Raw genomic sequence first — 15,113 nt, 5'->3', positions numbered from 1 at the left:
ATTATAATATCAATACTCACCTGTATGTACTACGAGTATTTTTAAAATCTCGTTTGTAAAACCTGCGGGTATCCATCTGTGACCCGTACCCGTGCTCGTATGGGTTTTATCCGTAGATACATGCGAGTACAGGTTTTTTTGCCATCCCTAGTATTATTTACTTCACAATAATATTCAATTTATTATTTATTACTTAATGTTATTTTTATATTTTTTTGTATTTTAAAAGCATTTTCTCACTTTATAGATCAGAATTAATCCATTTTGGAGGCATGATTGTCCTCCAGATCCTATTATTAGGAATCAAATTTTTTGACTTTTTAGTCTATATTAGAATCTAATGATATTTTTTATCATTAGATCAATGTCTTATTGATTATTTTTACAGGGTTTAAAATATATATACTGACAATGTCAAGTTTTTTACACTATCGACATATCATCAATATTAATTTATATTATTTTGTTTGATGGTCAATAAAAGTTAACAAATCAACGGTTGATGATATGCTGACAATGTAAAAAAAATATTTACACTATCAGTATATACATATTATTTACATTTTATATTGATACAATCATATATCAATTTTTTGGTACATTCATATATCAATTTGTTAATATATTTTCTTTGCATAAAAAATGAAAATCGGACAACAAATTCTTTAATTTACAAAGTGGATCCAAACACAAGTAAGTTTTTTAAACTCATTCCCATCTCATTTATCAATTATAATTATCAATTACTAGCATGTTGACATGCACTGTCGTGTCTGCCAATCCGCTTTCCTATCACTTATAATGTATAGTTTGTATGTCATAAATGTCAAGTATAATATTTTATGTTAAATATTTGTAATCTACGGTTGAATTTATTCAAATTGTGTAATGTTCAATTTAGAAAATTGAACATTCATGTTCTACATTCAAAACCGATAGTTATAATGTAAGAAAAAATATTTAACCAAATAATATGGAACATATATTGGTTGGAGAGGAACATTGAGTTATATATGGTTTTTTAGTAAAAATTAGAAAATAGTGAGGACAAAATAGGGAGAACCACAAATTACACCAATGGTGGGTGGTTATTTTGGGAAAAAATGGTGGGTGGTTATTTTGGGTTTTCCCTTTATAAGTAGTATAGATATTACATGGATATCTAATTATTATTTACTCACTAATTTATGTACCTTATATAAAAAAATAATGCAAGATGCGTTCGGTGTGTGTGACCGTGAGTGAAACACCTTCTTCTTCTTCCATCATTTGCAGTGAGATGCAATTTCGCTTCATTACCTGCGACCACACATACATATCGTGATTCCTCCTCACTCTCCTTCAATTACTCGCGAAAAATCTACAATTTATCGTCGGATTCGGTATTTTTTCTTCTTTCACGTTTTTGTCGCATTTTAGATGATTTATCTCTCCCGAATTTATCAAATTTTGATTCTGGTTAGGTTTATTCCCTTTTATGGTTGTCTATATATTCTAGTTGATTATTTTTGTTAAATTGTTTAAGTTGAATTCGGACATTTACAGTTCAGACCAATTGCTAGGGTTTATCTCGTTTTTATTTTGTTCGTGCTTTAAATGCTCTAATTTCAGATCAACTTAAACCAACGCAGTTTTTTAGGTTGGATTTCTAGTAATGTTATCATGTTTTGAATGGTTGGTTGTGCTTATTTTTTCAATCTAGTATGGTTGAAAGAGAAAACAACAATGTGAATGGCATTTATTCTGAAAATGACCCTTTTGTTACATAGAGTTTGACGATTTGGATTAACAAGCTTAAGAAGCTGCAGAGCTTGGTATTGATTATTGCAAATAATTCTATGTAATGCCACAATTGTTTTGATTGTGTAGTTCTTTCTGCTTTTGGTGACCTTCTTTTAAGAATTTATCGCATATTTTGATGTATTTTGTGTTAGCTGATGGCACATTTACATACGAGGTTTGTTATGATAGTAGACTCTTGAAATTCATTGCCGTGGATTTCTCTTATTCTGATTGCTTAAAATTGTGTCAAGGGGGTAATGGACTTAATTCAGTTTGGTGGGGTACTGGGTTAACTTTTCAGTTTAGATACTGCTTTGGAAATGATTACAAGACTACAAGTATTATTGGTTCAAGAGGGTTTTCTTTTAAATGAATTTCTAAGAGATTAAACTGGACATGTTGAAACATTCCATTGGATGAGTGGACACACTAAAGAAGATATGTTTAAGAATGAACGCTTTAAATGGAAAGTTGGAGTAACGCCTAGTATAGAAAGATGGTAGAATCTTGTACATGTCCGGAAAGACCTCTAAAAGGCCCAATAAGGAGAAAAATCATATGGAGGGTAGCCCAATTACTAGAGCCAAAGGGAGACCAAGAAAATTCTAGTCGAATTATTAACAAGGATTTATATGTTTATGACGTGTCTATAAACATGATTTATGATAGAATATTTTGAATTTATATATATGTGCTTACCAGTCTATGACATCAAGTACCTGTCTCAGTTTTTTGTTTAGTGATTTTCAATATTCAATGGTTTGTTAATTTTTATTGACTGATTTTCAGTCTTCAATAGTATTTTAAGAACAAATCAATCAAGGGGGACTATGCAGTAGCACCTAAATTTTGGAGACATACCAGGGTGCACATTTTGTTTGCAGGAGTATTTGATTTAAAACAATGGGGCAACATCACCATGGCATAGATTACATTGATTTCTTCAGTTGCCATTTTATATCTTATTAACCATCCTACCTTCAACATACATGATATTAAGTTTATAGCTTGGTGAGGTTTTCATATTTTATACGTTTATAGTGATTTTCTTGTTTCTTTCATGTAGAGAGCAATTATTTTTTTGTTATTTTCCTCTGATCCACAGTGTGCTTCATTGTTTAATTGTTTGGTTTGAGTTGTTACTTATATTTTCATTGAATGGTTCACGACTAAATCTTAGTTGGTGTTTGCCATTTGTCAACACCCAAATAGGCAGGTACAATTGGGCATGTTCAATATAGTCTGTATTTGGTAGTCATTCAAATTTGAAAAACTGCTTTTACTTGATTTTTTCAGTCCAAATTAGTTCAATAAAAATCTACTAGGGAAATATTATTAAGTACAAACAGTACTTCATACTTTCTATGCGACTAGAGTTACTGTAAGTCTGTAACACTCTTATGCCCACATTTATCTTTTACCCTCTGTGATTTATCATTTATGTTAAATGCTTAAGCTTCTTATTTGTTTGGTCTCTCTTAACTCCATCTTAGTTAGTTCTTTGGCTTGTTGTACTGAATAGGAGGCCTTGTTATATTATAAGTTGGTTTTGAATTAACCATGTGGATCATGTTTCCTAATTTCTCATTTGTTTTCTCCCTACATATAACAAATAATACTTGATACTAACTAGTTCAAAATCAAATTCTAAGCAAATTAAACATATTTTAGGGCTAGTTCAAACGTTATAGATTCAAGTAATTTAATTTGAACAGTTAAAACCCATTTTCTAGTTTGCAAAACATCCCTTTTAAGTATTTTGTGAGGTCTGAGCAGAAACTGGACCTCTAATAATGGGTTACACTGCATACTATATCTCACCTTTCTAGGGTAAGTCGCTTGATGCAGTGGCATGATTTATTAGTTATCATTTGGAAAGTCACAGCTTGTGGAATTTAAGTAGTTGTTATCCACTTGTAATTTTATTTAGGAACCTACTGTAGACTTTAGTTGCTAATTCAGTTTAAAGAACAGAAGATAATTTCTATACTTTTTCAGTATTATCAATTTAATGATGTCTATCTGGTACATTGTTCAGGTGTTGCCATATTATGGGTGAGTTCACAATCCAGATTAGCAATGACCTTGTTAATAAACTTGTTGATGATACGGTGCCAAAGAAGAAAGCGAGAAGAACTAGACGTAAGGTAGCTAGGGAGCCTGAAAAGCCTCAATCTGATTTAAGTCAGAACCAAATATCAGATGGATCTGGAAAGCTTGAGAGTGCAACTCCTCAAGTGTGGCCAGTGCAGCCGTCTTTGATTCTACCTGCAACTCTGCCTATGCAACCGGCCCATTCGGACTTAGAAAGCATTCGGTCTGTACTTCAGGAAAGTGAGAAGGTTGTGGAAAGATTGAAGAAGCAAGAGGAGAACATGCTGCAAGAAGTAACCCAAAAGGCAAAGGATCTTCATGATAAAGAGTATAAACTTCCAAACCCAAAGCCTGAGCCTTGCATGGCTGAGAGGGTCGCTTCCTTAACATGTTACAAGGAACATATTAAGGACCCTTTGAAATGTGCTACTTTTGTTACCAATTTCGCAGAATGCCTGCGTCGGTTTGGCCGTGTATCGGACAAGTAAGTCATACTGAGAAGTGGTTGACAAGGAAAACACAAATAAGCTAGTTTATCTAGAGACTGATGAAAAATTCATGGTGTTATTGCCAATTTTGTTTAGTCTTTGGTTCCACCATTAAACTTTGCTTTTGAGAACTGAGAATAAGTGACATTCTGTGTTTGGAATTTGAACATATTCTATTTTTGGGCACCCTAATTGCTGCTTGGGAACTTTGTGTTTTGGATTTTGAATATTGAGTTTTTACATATTACTGCTCTCACAACGAGAAATTATATGTTGATCACTATAGATGTACCTATATCATTTAGTACTGTTGTTTACTACTAGTTAAATTTATTTTAAGTTACTCAAAATTAATGTTAATGAGGCACCTTGGACCATTCATCCCTACTCATCTAGTTATTTTAACTGATTCAAACTAAAATCGCAAGCCAATAAAAAAATTATTAAAATTTCATTTTTATGTTTTTTGACTGCACTTCCAACCTGAGTATGATACTTTATATATTAATTATACTATGTAATTACATATTTCAATTTTTTATTTATATGATTTATTTTTTTATTTTTTATGTAGACAGGTTATTTCTATACCAATGGAATTAGTTTCATTACTTGTTAATGTTATCATCAATCATTGAAACCTAACTACTTAATAGGATGATAGATATATGATAGTAAGCTGTTACGTGGGTTCTTAAAATACACAATATGGTTCAAATGCATTATACAATTTTATATGTAATATTTAATATTTAGAATATTTGACAAGAGGTATGTTCATCCGTCACGAATACTTAACTAATGATCAGAATTTATAAAAATATGCTCGTAATCATAATAAGATAGTTCAATTTCTACTCATCATACCATATTCTTTAATAAAGTTCATGTTGAATTGTCAATCAAAACATTACTAAATAGAGTTTAAACGAAGTTTCAATTTTATATGGTAGCATACAATTCAAAAAACATACTTACTAAAATATAGTCTGACATAGAGGAAAAATGGGTCGAATTATTGTATGAAGTCCTAGCTTAATGTATTGAAAAGGTATCCAAAATGCATCACATGACAAATATTTAAATCAATAAATAATAGAAAATCAAGATATCATACACATATCAATACAAGATATAGATATGACATCAGATATTTACATATTGAATATAGTAAAAACACATTTTTTTTCTATCATTTTTATATCTTATAAGTTTGGTTCCTCAAAAAATAATTTTAAATATATGTCAAATTAATCATTTTAGGATATCTCATAACACACTTTAGGAACCAATTTGTGCATAAAAATGACTGATTAAAATTTTGGGAAAACATTTTAAGTTGTTCAAATTTTAAGAGACCAAATTAGTATAATAAAAAATATGAAAAACTAGGATGACAAAACCCATCGCATATAAACTCTTGTCCAGATTAGTTAAATGTTCCCTTTGCCTGCTTTCAAAGGAACCCATATGAACCTTCTATCCTAGATATTATCATCAAATAAATCCACGTGGCATACTCTCTCTCCCACCACTTCACCTCCTATAGTCCTACTTCATTAATATATATCACTTATTATTTACTCCCTTCAATCTCAAGAAACCACCATGACTCTCTTCTCAACTTTTTTCCATAACATAAACGATTCATTTTCTTATACAAACCTCCTTCCCTTATTGCTCATTTTAACAATCACTCTCTACTCATGCCTTTCCTTTTTTAAACCCAAAGCCCATAAAAATCTCCCACCAGGCCCACCGGGCCTCCCGTTTTTCGGGAACCTTCTATCCCTAGACCCCGAACTCCACTCTTATTTTGCCGCTCTGGCCCGAACCCACGGCCCGGTTCTAAAACTCCGGCTCGGAGGAAAACTCGGAATAATAATAACTTCCCCTTCCGCGGCCCGCCAAGTTTTAAAAGACCACGACACCGTTTTCGCCAACCGTGACGTCCCCGCCGCGGGCCGGGCCGCCACGTACGGCGGAAAAGATATCACTTGGACACCGTACGGGCCAGAATGGAGGATGTTGAGGAAAGTTTGCGTGCTCAAGATGCTGAGCAACACAACGTTGGACTCATTCTACGATCTCAGAAGAAACGAGGTTCGGAAAATGGTGGGCTTTATTTTGGGCCGGGCGGGATTGAAAGTGAATATAGGGGAGCAGGGCTTTCTGACGCAGCTGAACGTGATAACGAATATGATGTGGGGAGGGGCGGTGGAAGGGGCGGAGAGGGAGAGGTTTGGGGCGGTGTTTAGGAAGATGGTGGCGGAGATGACGGCGCTGTTGGGGAAACCGAATGTGTCAGATTTTTTTAGCGGGTTGGCCCGGTTCGATTTGCAAAGTGTGGAGAAAGAGATGAAGAAGTTGGTGGTGAAGTTTGATGAGATATTTGAGAAGATGATTGGTGAAAGGGGTAAGATAGAAAAAGAAGGGGAAGTAAAGAAGGATTTTTTGCAATTTTTGTTGAATATGAAAGACGAAGCTGATTCCAAAACAACATTCACCATTACCCATATCAAGGCCTTGCTCATGGTATGTTGATAACTTGATATTTTCATTTTCGTTTCCTAGTCGAGTTTTAGAGTTTTAAAGTAAAAAAGAAGACTTCACAGTCTATTCATTTTACTTCCTAAAACAAGCAAACAAAGTCTTAAATACTAACATTTTTTTCTTTCAATATTTTTTTTTCAAATCCAATAGTATTTTTAATTCTGCTTGATTTTTGGATACATTATTTTATGATGCGTGCGGAAATAAAAGATGTAAAATAATTATGGAGTAGAATAATTTGATTTGTTTAGGATAAGTTATCATGCTTGACTGGCACCACCGTCCTTTTCACCAACCTCTACCACATCTCCTTTGACCATAGCACACAATGGTTAAGGTGTTAGGGTTGTTACCATAGCGGTGGTCGTGTTTAACATCAACAATGATGTGAGAAGGGACAAAGAAGTCAGCGATTGTAATAGTGGTAGACGCCCAACAAGGAAGGGCTCACTATAGGTTTGATAATGGTAGTGGTGGAGCTTGAAGGTGACATAGGTTTGATTAGTGCAAAAAACCAGTTGAATCAGAGCTCAACTCAGTTCAGTTTGATAATGATTTACTTGACTTTAGTTCGAAACGAGTTATATTTCCAGCTCAATCGATGATCATGTATTTAATATATATCAAATTAAAAAATTTGTACATATATACATATGGTATATATATATGTATACACGTATATATTTGTGTATATCTATATATATTTAGATAAGTTTATCAAGTTGAGTTTTAAATGAATGTCAAATTGGTTTGGGTAATAGTGCTCACTTGTAGTAAAAAGAACCTTGGTGTGGATATCCTAAAAAATGTCAATTGTTTAGGATTTTTTCTTTTCTTTACCTAATTTGGACAAAATAAAAAAATCTCATAACTTTGAGAGAGTGTATTTGCTGAAGACTTTATCATAATCGGGTGTAAACATACCAAACCACGTACTAGATGCTTATTAGCTGGCCCTATGTTAAGTCAGTTTTTTTCCGTAAATATATTATATTAAAGTTTTTTAATATCTAAAAGATATTTGGGCATTAAGATAATATCATTAACATCTAAAAACACATTCAACTTCATAGGCCGAGCTTTAGATTTTTCTAAACGCTTATTAAGCCTCATCTATTTAATCATGTTATATATTAATATTTATATCATATTATTTTAATGTAACTAATATTATTATGTATCAAATTTTAATATAAATTTTAATTAATGATGTTATATGAACTTAATTAAAGAATATATCTCAGCATACTTAAAAGCATATAACTTTTAAATAGACTTACACTAGCACTTTTAAACAGGTAAAGTTTATGTTTTAATTCTTTTTTAAACAAGCAAATAGAACAAGCCCTAACTACTATATGTATAGGTTAAATTCCTTGAAGTCAAAGTCTAACCTTAATTTTTTCACTCCTAATCATAGTCATTTACATGCACTTTTATGAGTACAATAACAGTTAATTATACTTGAGTGAGAAAATATTAAAGTAGGAAATAGATTAGATTAAAGTTATTATGATTAACAATGAGGGGGTTAAGTTTTTTTGTAAATAAAAGAATGGTTCTTTAATTTGAGGTAAAACTGGCTAGTTCTAAGATAAGAAAAGGAGTTAGTTTAATTTGAATAATTTTTATTTTCAAAACCCAACCAAGTAAAACCATTATTAAAGAGCTATAAAAGAAAGAAAAGAAAAGTGGACACATAAATTGAAGACTTTTGTGGCTAAACAGGACATGGTGGTGGGTGGATCAGACACATCATCCAACACAGTTGAGTTTGCAATGGCAGAAATGATGTACAAGCCAGAAGTAATGAAGAGAGTCCAAGATGAACTAGAAGCTATAGTTGGCAAAGACAACATAGTAGAAGAATCACACATTCCTAAGTTGTCTTACTTACATGCTGTAATGAAAGAAGTTCTTAGGTTGCACCCTGTGCTTCCACTTCTAGTTCCTCATTGCCCAAGTGAAACAACCATTGTGGAAGGTTACACAATTCCAAAGGGTTCAAGGGTCTTTGTGAATGTTTGGGCTATACATAGAGACCCTTCCATTTGGGAGAAACCATTAGAATTTGATCCTACAAGGTTCTTAGATACCAAATGGGATTTCAGTGGGAATGACTTTAACTATTTCCCTTTTGGGTCTGGAAGAAGAATTTGTGCTGGGATAGCAATGGCTGAGAGATCAGTTTTATATTTTCTGGCTACACTTGTGCACTCATTTGATTGGACTATACCCCAAGATGAGAAGTTTGATGTGTCAGAGAAATTTGGTATTGTTCTTAAAAAGAAAGTGCCTCTAGTTGCTATCCCTACCCCAAGATTGACTAATCTTGATTTATATAAATAGAATTGGATACAATATCTCATTATTTCATCATGATTAAGGCAATATTTATGCAACTCAAAATGCTCCTTTAATCATTTAAGTTTTATGTATCAAGTTGATTGAGATGTAATGCATATAATTCATCACTATCAATGAATACTTTAACTTTCAATATTCTGGTTTCTGGATTATTGATGTGATTAGTTTTTTTTTTTTTTTGCTTTCACAGCATCATGCATTCTCTTTTAAATGTGGAGTATTTTTTGTCTTAACTAAAGATGACGCTTACTTTATGGGCAATAAACTAATTCATTTTGTAGTGTATGATTATGTGTTTCAGGAATTAAATATTGGTCATTGACCTTGTACAATACATGCAAATCATCTTGACCTTTAAACAATTGGATCAACTTAATGTGATAAATGGAAATTTATATCAGTTTTGTTTGAAACATATTGAGATGGCTAAAATAGCTCAAATTCTACCAAGTCTTCAAAGTTTAGTTGAGACAAAACCATTATAAATCAATTACAACCAGAAAAGTGACAGGTAAACCATAAATGAATCTAAACATAATGATATATTACATAATAGTGTATAATTTCATTAGCTTAATTTGTGTAATTAAAAGCACTAACATCATGCAAAAAAAATCTCTTTCAAACCTTATATAAAAAACAATTGCCCTTATGTATAAGTATTGTAATTTGCATATATTTATTGATAACGTAAGAGTTATATATATAGTTATTGTATTATCTATCATTCATAATTAATTTTTAGACTCTTCAAGAAAGTAATACATATGAATGATAAATAATATATTAAATATGTATAAATTTTTACATGTACAACCACATTACATTCATGACATAAACCAAAGCATCTTAATGAATGACCTAGCCCGTTGAAAATCTATAAGGTCAACCTTATGCATGATGCAATAACTTACATTCATGCAAGAACTTGCTATCACGTTAGTTGATGATGCACCTTCCTTAATTCTATATTGTGGGGTTTTAATTTTCTTAGAGTCATAAGTTTCTTATTTGTCGATATATATTTTAGGGCCTGATATTTATGCATTGTTATTATAAAGATTTATATACAATTATTATATCATCTACTATTCATTTTGATTATTTTTTAAAAGTCAATATTAATTAAATATGAATGGTAAATAATGCAATAACAATATATGTAATTCATATATTATTAATGAATATACTTTTTCTTATATATTCTTATTGCGTCGCCTTGTGATGTTGTTTTCTGCAATGGATAGGAAATTAAATACTCCAACAATCCCTAACCGCAAATGACTAAACTTGATAATTATATATATTTGGTGATGAGTATTGAGTGGTTTTATTTTAACAATGCAGTAACCAAGGCTAAAACAAAATACATATATACTTCGTCAAAACAAAACAAAAGTCATAGACGAATATCATTGGGAAACACCAGATTTCTTCAAATATATTGATAGGGTTTAGGTTTAAAAGTTTTTATCATTAATTAGTTGAGTTATAATGATAAAGTTGTTGTTAAGTGACTATGAGATCACAAGTTCAAATCTCCCCTTACCAATTAAGATTGTGTAAATCTACCCTCCCTAAAACTTACTAAGTGAGAATTTCGTGCATAGATCATCAATTTTTAGTTGAACTAGAACTCATTTCAGCAATCATTAAATATTAAAAATCAATTATCAACCGAAGAAGGATGATACCTTCTTTTTTTAGTAACCAATGCATGGATCCCTCCATTCAACATGCCGGACTATTTTCGGAGTAAGACTCATCTCCATTAATGAAAAAACAAGTTATATTTTGTACTGTATTTTTAATGCCAAAATTGTAATGTTAATAAAAATTAAATGTCATTGTCTTTTAATTTTTTAGTACATTTTTCCATAACTTGTCTCTCTAATAATGGAAAGAAGCCTAACTCATTTTCGGGACAGAAAAAGAAGAAGCACTGAAGCAACATGGTTATCAATTTGGTTTGCAATCATCTGGTGCATCAACCTATACAGGAATAGAAATGTAGATTTTGGTAAACTGAATTAATCATTTCAATACAGTACTTGGAGTTGGATAAGGCTCAAATTTATGGGAGCTAGCTTGTTCTTTATTTTATGTATCAATGATTCTCTAGCTTGCATCCAACAATGTAACTAACGTTAAATGCTGTACAGGTTGGGTATCCCTCATACTCTTTATGATAAAAGTACTTTTTGTTGACAAAAAAATTGAAGGCAAATTAGTAATCAAAAGTTGGTAAGTTTAAATCCTAAAAGTAATCTCTTTATTTAACGAATGTCTCTCTACTTATTTATGGGATAAAACACATATATATACACTCTCTTCATTGATAAAATGAGATAAGATTGCTTATATCTCTACTATTAGAGATACTTTACTAAATATGTTGACAGCCTTTTTATATACTGAGTACAAAATGTTTCTCCAATTTTAGGACCTTCAAACCTAACAATGCCGACTATTAATTAACTAATAGATAAAGATGATATATTTTCATTTATTGTCCTGCATTAAATAGGGTGTTACTTTTTGTTTTTAAAATTTTCTTTTATTTATGTGACAAATATGATTAGTCTATGTTAACATCCTCTCCATTATTACAGATAGAAGTATTAAAAAAAACAAATAGGAAAAAATATGATGGAATAATTTTACCCTTTAAATGCAATATAATAATAACTTTATTTCTAAGGACAGAATTATTTTTCAATGAGTCCGTTCTAAGACACTGTTCGAAACATAACATCTATGTCCACTAAGTAACGAGAGATAAAGTTTGACAGGCAAAGTTTACACCTCTAACAACTATAGGCTCCCATTCATCATAAATCTGCTGAATTCTGACTAAAGAAAATTGGGTGGGTCCTTTCTGATTTATCAATTTAATACCCATATATAATATTAGAGTACACGACCTAACTTTCAATTATAAAACAAGATATCTCATTTATGCTTGCTACGTGCAAAGCTAGCCTCGTTTCCAAGTATTGTACATTATCTTCTCAACTAAAAAATCCAACACTTTTTAACTTAACTAAATATGTTTCACATAAAGTAATTCTCTTAGAGTGGTTTTTAGTTATGATAATTTCAAATCTTCAAAATAACTTTTTCCCATAAGATTATATATACCTACTATATTTATATCAATTTTAAGAGTAACATTTGTTGAGAGAGATAGTCACACATTTCATAAAAGATTAATTCTTTATTCATAGGATAAAAAGATACATTTGGTAGTACCAAAAATATTATTTTTCAAACATCTTTTAATTAAATCCAATGAAAAATGTGTTTAAATGAAGGTACGCGTGAAGTACTATAATACTTATGACTTGTAAGCACCAAACGTGATTTAGGCCCAAGCACGATACCACCAATTTATACATAGCTTCATCGTGGAATCATTAAAAATGAGACGAACGTGGTTCCCTTAACGATGATAAGCGATAGTTATGCAATAGTTGACACTTACTCGTTGCCACCTTTTAACTAAGTAAATAAATTATTTCGTGTTATTTTAATATTTTTATATTGAAATATATATTAATGAAACTTTATTTAGTAAAAGTAAATATATTGTTAGAAACTTCAAGTAGGTGTACTGATGAGCTGAAAAACCCATATCGAAAATGAAGATATAATTTAGTTGTTATACAAATGGAAAAGACCATAACCTAATTATTCAATGTTTTGAATTAAGATGTGAGGAGAAGTTTATTTATTTGGTTTTTTACTTAGCGTATTTTTTTTATGAAGTATGATCCTTGGTTGATCTACAAGTGAGCCTATCATATGTTTCTAATACTATCTCATTCAATGTCTTGGGTCAATTACATATTCTTACATATATAAAAGAAAATTTAACAAAAATGACAACCTAATTAATTCAAGACAAGAAATAAAATACTATTAAGAATAAGTGATATCCGACTTTTTTGACAAGGCGGAGACAACTAAAATGTTTTATTAAAGCGGATGGTATGTTTGGATTGAGTATTTAGAGATAGAGTTGTTTAACCTTTGTTATTGAGCATTTTGACAAGACTTTTAGATTGTTCTAGATTGAAACTCCTTGGCAATTGAAATTGGATTGTGCTTCACACAATCACACTTACAAGTTACAAGGGGAAAAGAAGAAATTCAAGTGTAATTATTGGAGTCCAACATTGGTAAAGACTAAAGAATGGGAGATATAATAGACGCAAAGACATATTGACTTAAAGTTTTGAATCCATGTGTGATCTTGAAACCATTTATTGATGTTCTTTTTTTATCTATTAATTGCAGATTTCCTAATACTTTCATCTTCTCAATATTAGCATATTAGATTTAGAGTTATTCAAACTTCAATTTTTATATCCTCTTGAAATCATCATTTTGTTCGGTGTCTATATATGATGGGTATGAAAGAGACTATAAAAAAAAAAGTAAAACTTCAATAATCTCTCTTCCTTGAAAGGGAAAAAGTATTACATGGTTCAAGACGACATCCACACTCTCATCATTGATTTGGAATAACGTTATTTAATTTTAAATTATTAATACATCTTTAATAATAAGCATCGGTCGAAAGTATCCTGAACCATATAATAATTTCTTCTTAAAATATCTTTTATTATTCATTTATGCAAAACACTCTTGATGCACTCACCAATATATGCATCTTAACATCTCACTTAAATATATATACATAGTAAAGCCCAATTTACTAATTATATATACTTTTATATTATATATAAATATAAAATATGATATAACTACTATTATGAACTAATTTTTATTTTCCTATTTTATCCTTAATATTTTTTAATTTCTACAAAAAAATCATATAATCATATAACATTGATAAAATAATAAATAAATAAAAATTGAATACAAAAATTTGAACATAAAGTACACTCAATAAAAAAAAACATTCTAATTATTTAAAATAAAGTATATAATAATTGAATACTTAATATTATAAAATAAGAATGTGGGTCGACAAACACGAAGTGTCTATCAATACATTGGTATCTGTTGTGCAAGGACTCATATTCTGTAGATAACAACAATACAAGTTATGAGTGATAAGTGTGAAATTATACTACATTTGCATTGCATTTAACTTGCATTTTACGAAATAATTAGGACTTTAGGATTGTTTTTAGCTTTTATTTCTTTGTTCGGGTTGAGCGGGTGTTTTTAGCTATATTGTACAGTTTGGATGGATTAAAGCAAAAAAAGTAGAGATTGTGTGCAAGAAGATTGAATTCAGTGTTGAGCCTATGCGAAGAACAATTAAATGACCAAAAAAGTCATAAATGTTATATTATATTCCTATTTTTTAGATTTGTTTTGTTGGGCTTAGAATTTACACTTTTTTTACATTACAATTCTCTAATTTAGAATTTGAGATTCTCTTCTACATCATGAATGAGTAATCCCCTTTGTTTCTAAGATTAGGGCTATGCCTTTTACATTTAATAAATACTTGTTCTTACTTCTATTTCATTGAGTGTTGTGATTTGAATTATTAAACTGGGTTTTATTCGTGTTAGTTGTATGGCCAACAAATTACACATCTTAGATACATTGAGGAAGGACCGAGAGGTGAACCCAACTATCCGATCATTCAGTTATTCAAACTAGAATCCTAATTCACGAGAGTAGTATTAGGATTCTCGAGGGTTTCTAGAATTCACCTTGGGTTGCTACGAAGCGATTGGATAGAAAGATCCAAGTAAAAGATTTGATTGATAATCGTACCACGAGAGTAGGTGCGACTTCAATTGAGTACACGTGTCGGGACTCGAGAGAGGATGACACATATCAAAG

The 15,113-nt window shown here is 30.9% G+C and overlaps 2 protein-coding genes across 3 annotated transcripts; both read left to right on the top strand.

Moving 5' to 3' along the window:
* Positions 1,207 to 4,606, top strand: LOC109350025. 2 transcript variants are annotated; one of them, XM_019591132.1, is made up of 2 exons: positions 1,207 to 1,372; positions 3,821 to 4,606. In XM_019591132.1, the coding sequence occupies exon 2, from the start codon at positions 3,834 to 3,836 to the stop codon at positions 4,362 to 4,364; it is 531 nt and encodes a 176-aa protein (XP_019446677.1). In that variant the 5' UTR covers positions 1,207 to 1,372; positions 3,821 to 3,833; the 3' UTR covers positions 4,365 to 4,606. The 2 variants fall into 2 exon arrangements, with proteins under 2 accessions (XP_019446677.1, XP_019446676.1); XM_019591131.1 differs by having other exon boundaries at positions 1,214 to 1,382.
* LOC109350024 (geraniol 8-hydroxylase-like) lies at positions 5,909 to 9,328 on the top strand. The gene is made up of 2 exons (XM_019591130.1): positions 5,909 to 6,899; positions 8,646 to 9,328. The coding sequence occupies exons 1-2, from the start codon at positions 5,973 to 5,975 to the stop codon at positions 9,264 to 9,266; spliced, it is 1,548 nt and encodes a 515-aa protein (XP_019446675.1). The 5' UTR covers positions 5,909 to 5,972; the 3' UTR covers positions 9,267 to 9,328.

Source organism: Lupinus angustifolius, chromosome LG06 (genome assembly GCF_001865875.1).
Source record: "Lupinus angustifolius cultivar Tanjil chromosome LG06, LupAngTanjil_v1.0, whole genome shotgun sequence".
Classification (NCBI taxonomy): Eukaryota; Viridiplantae; Streptophyta; class Magnoliopsida; order Fabales; family Fabaceae; genus Lupinus; species Lupinus angustifolius.
This window is presented reverse-complemented; position numbering and strand designations above follow the sequence as displayed.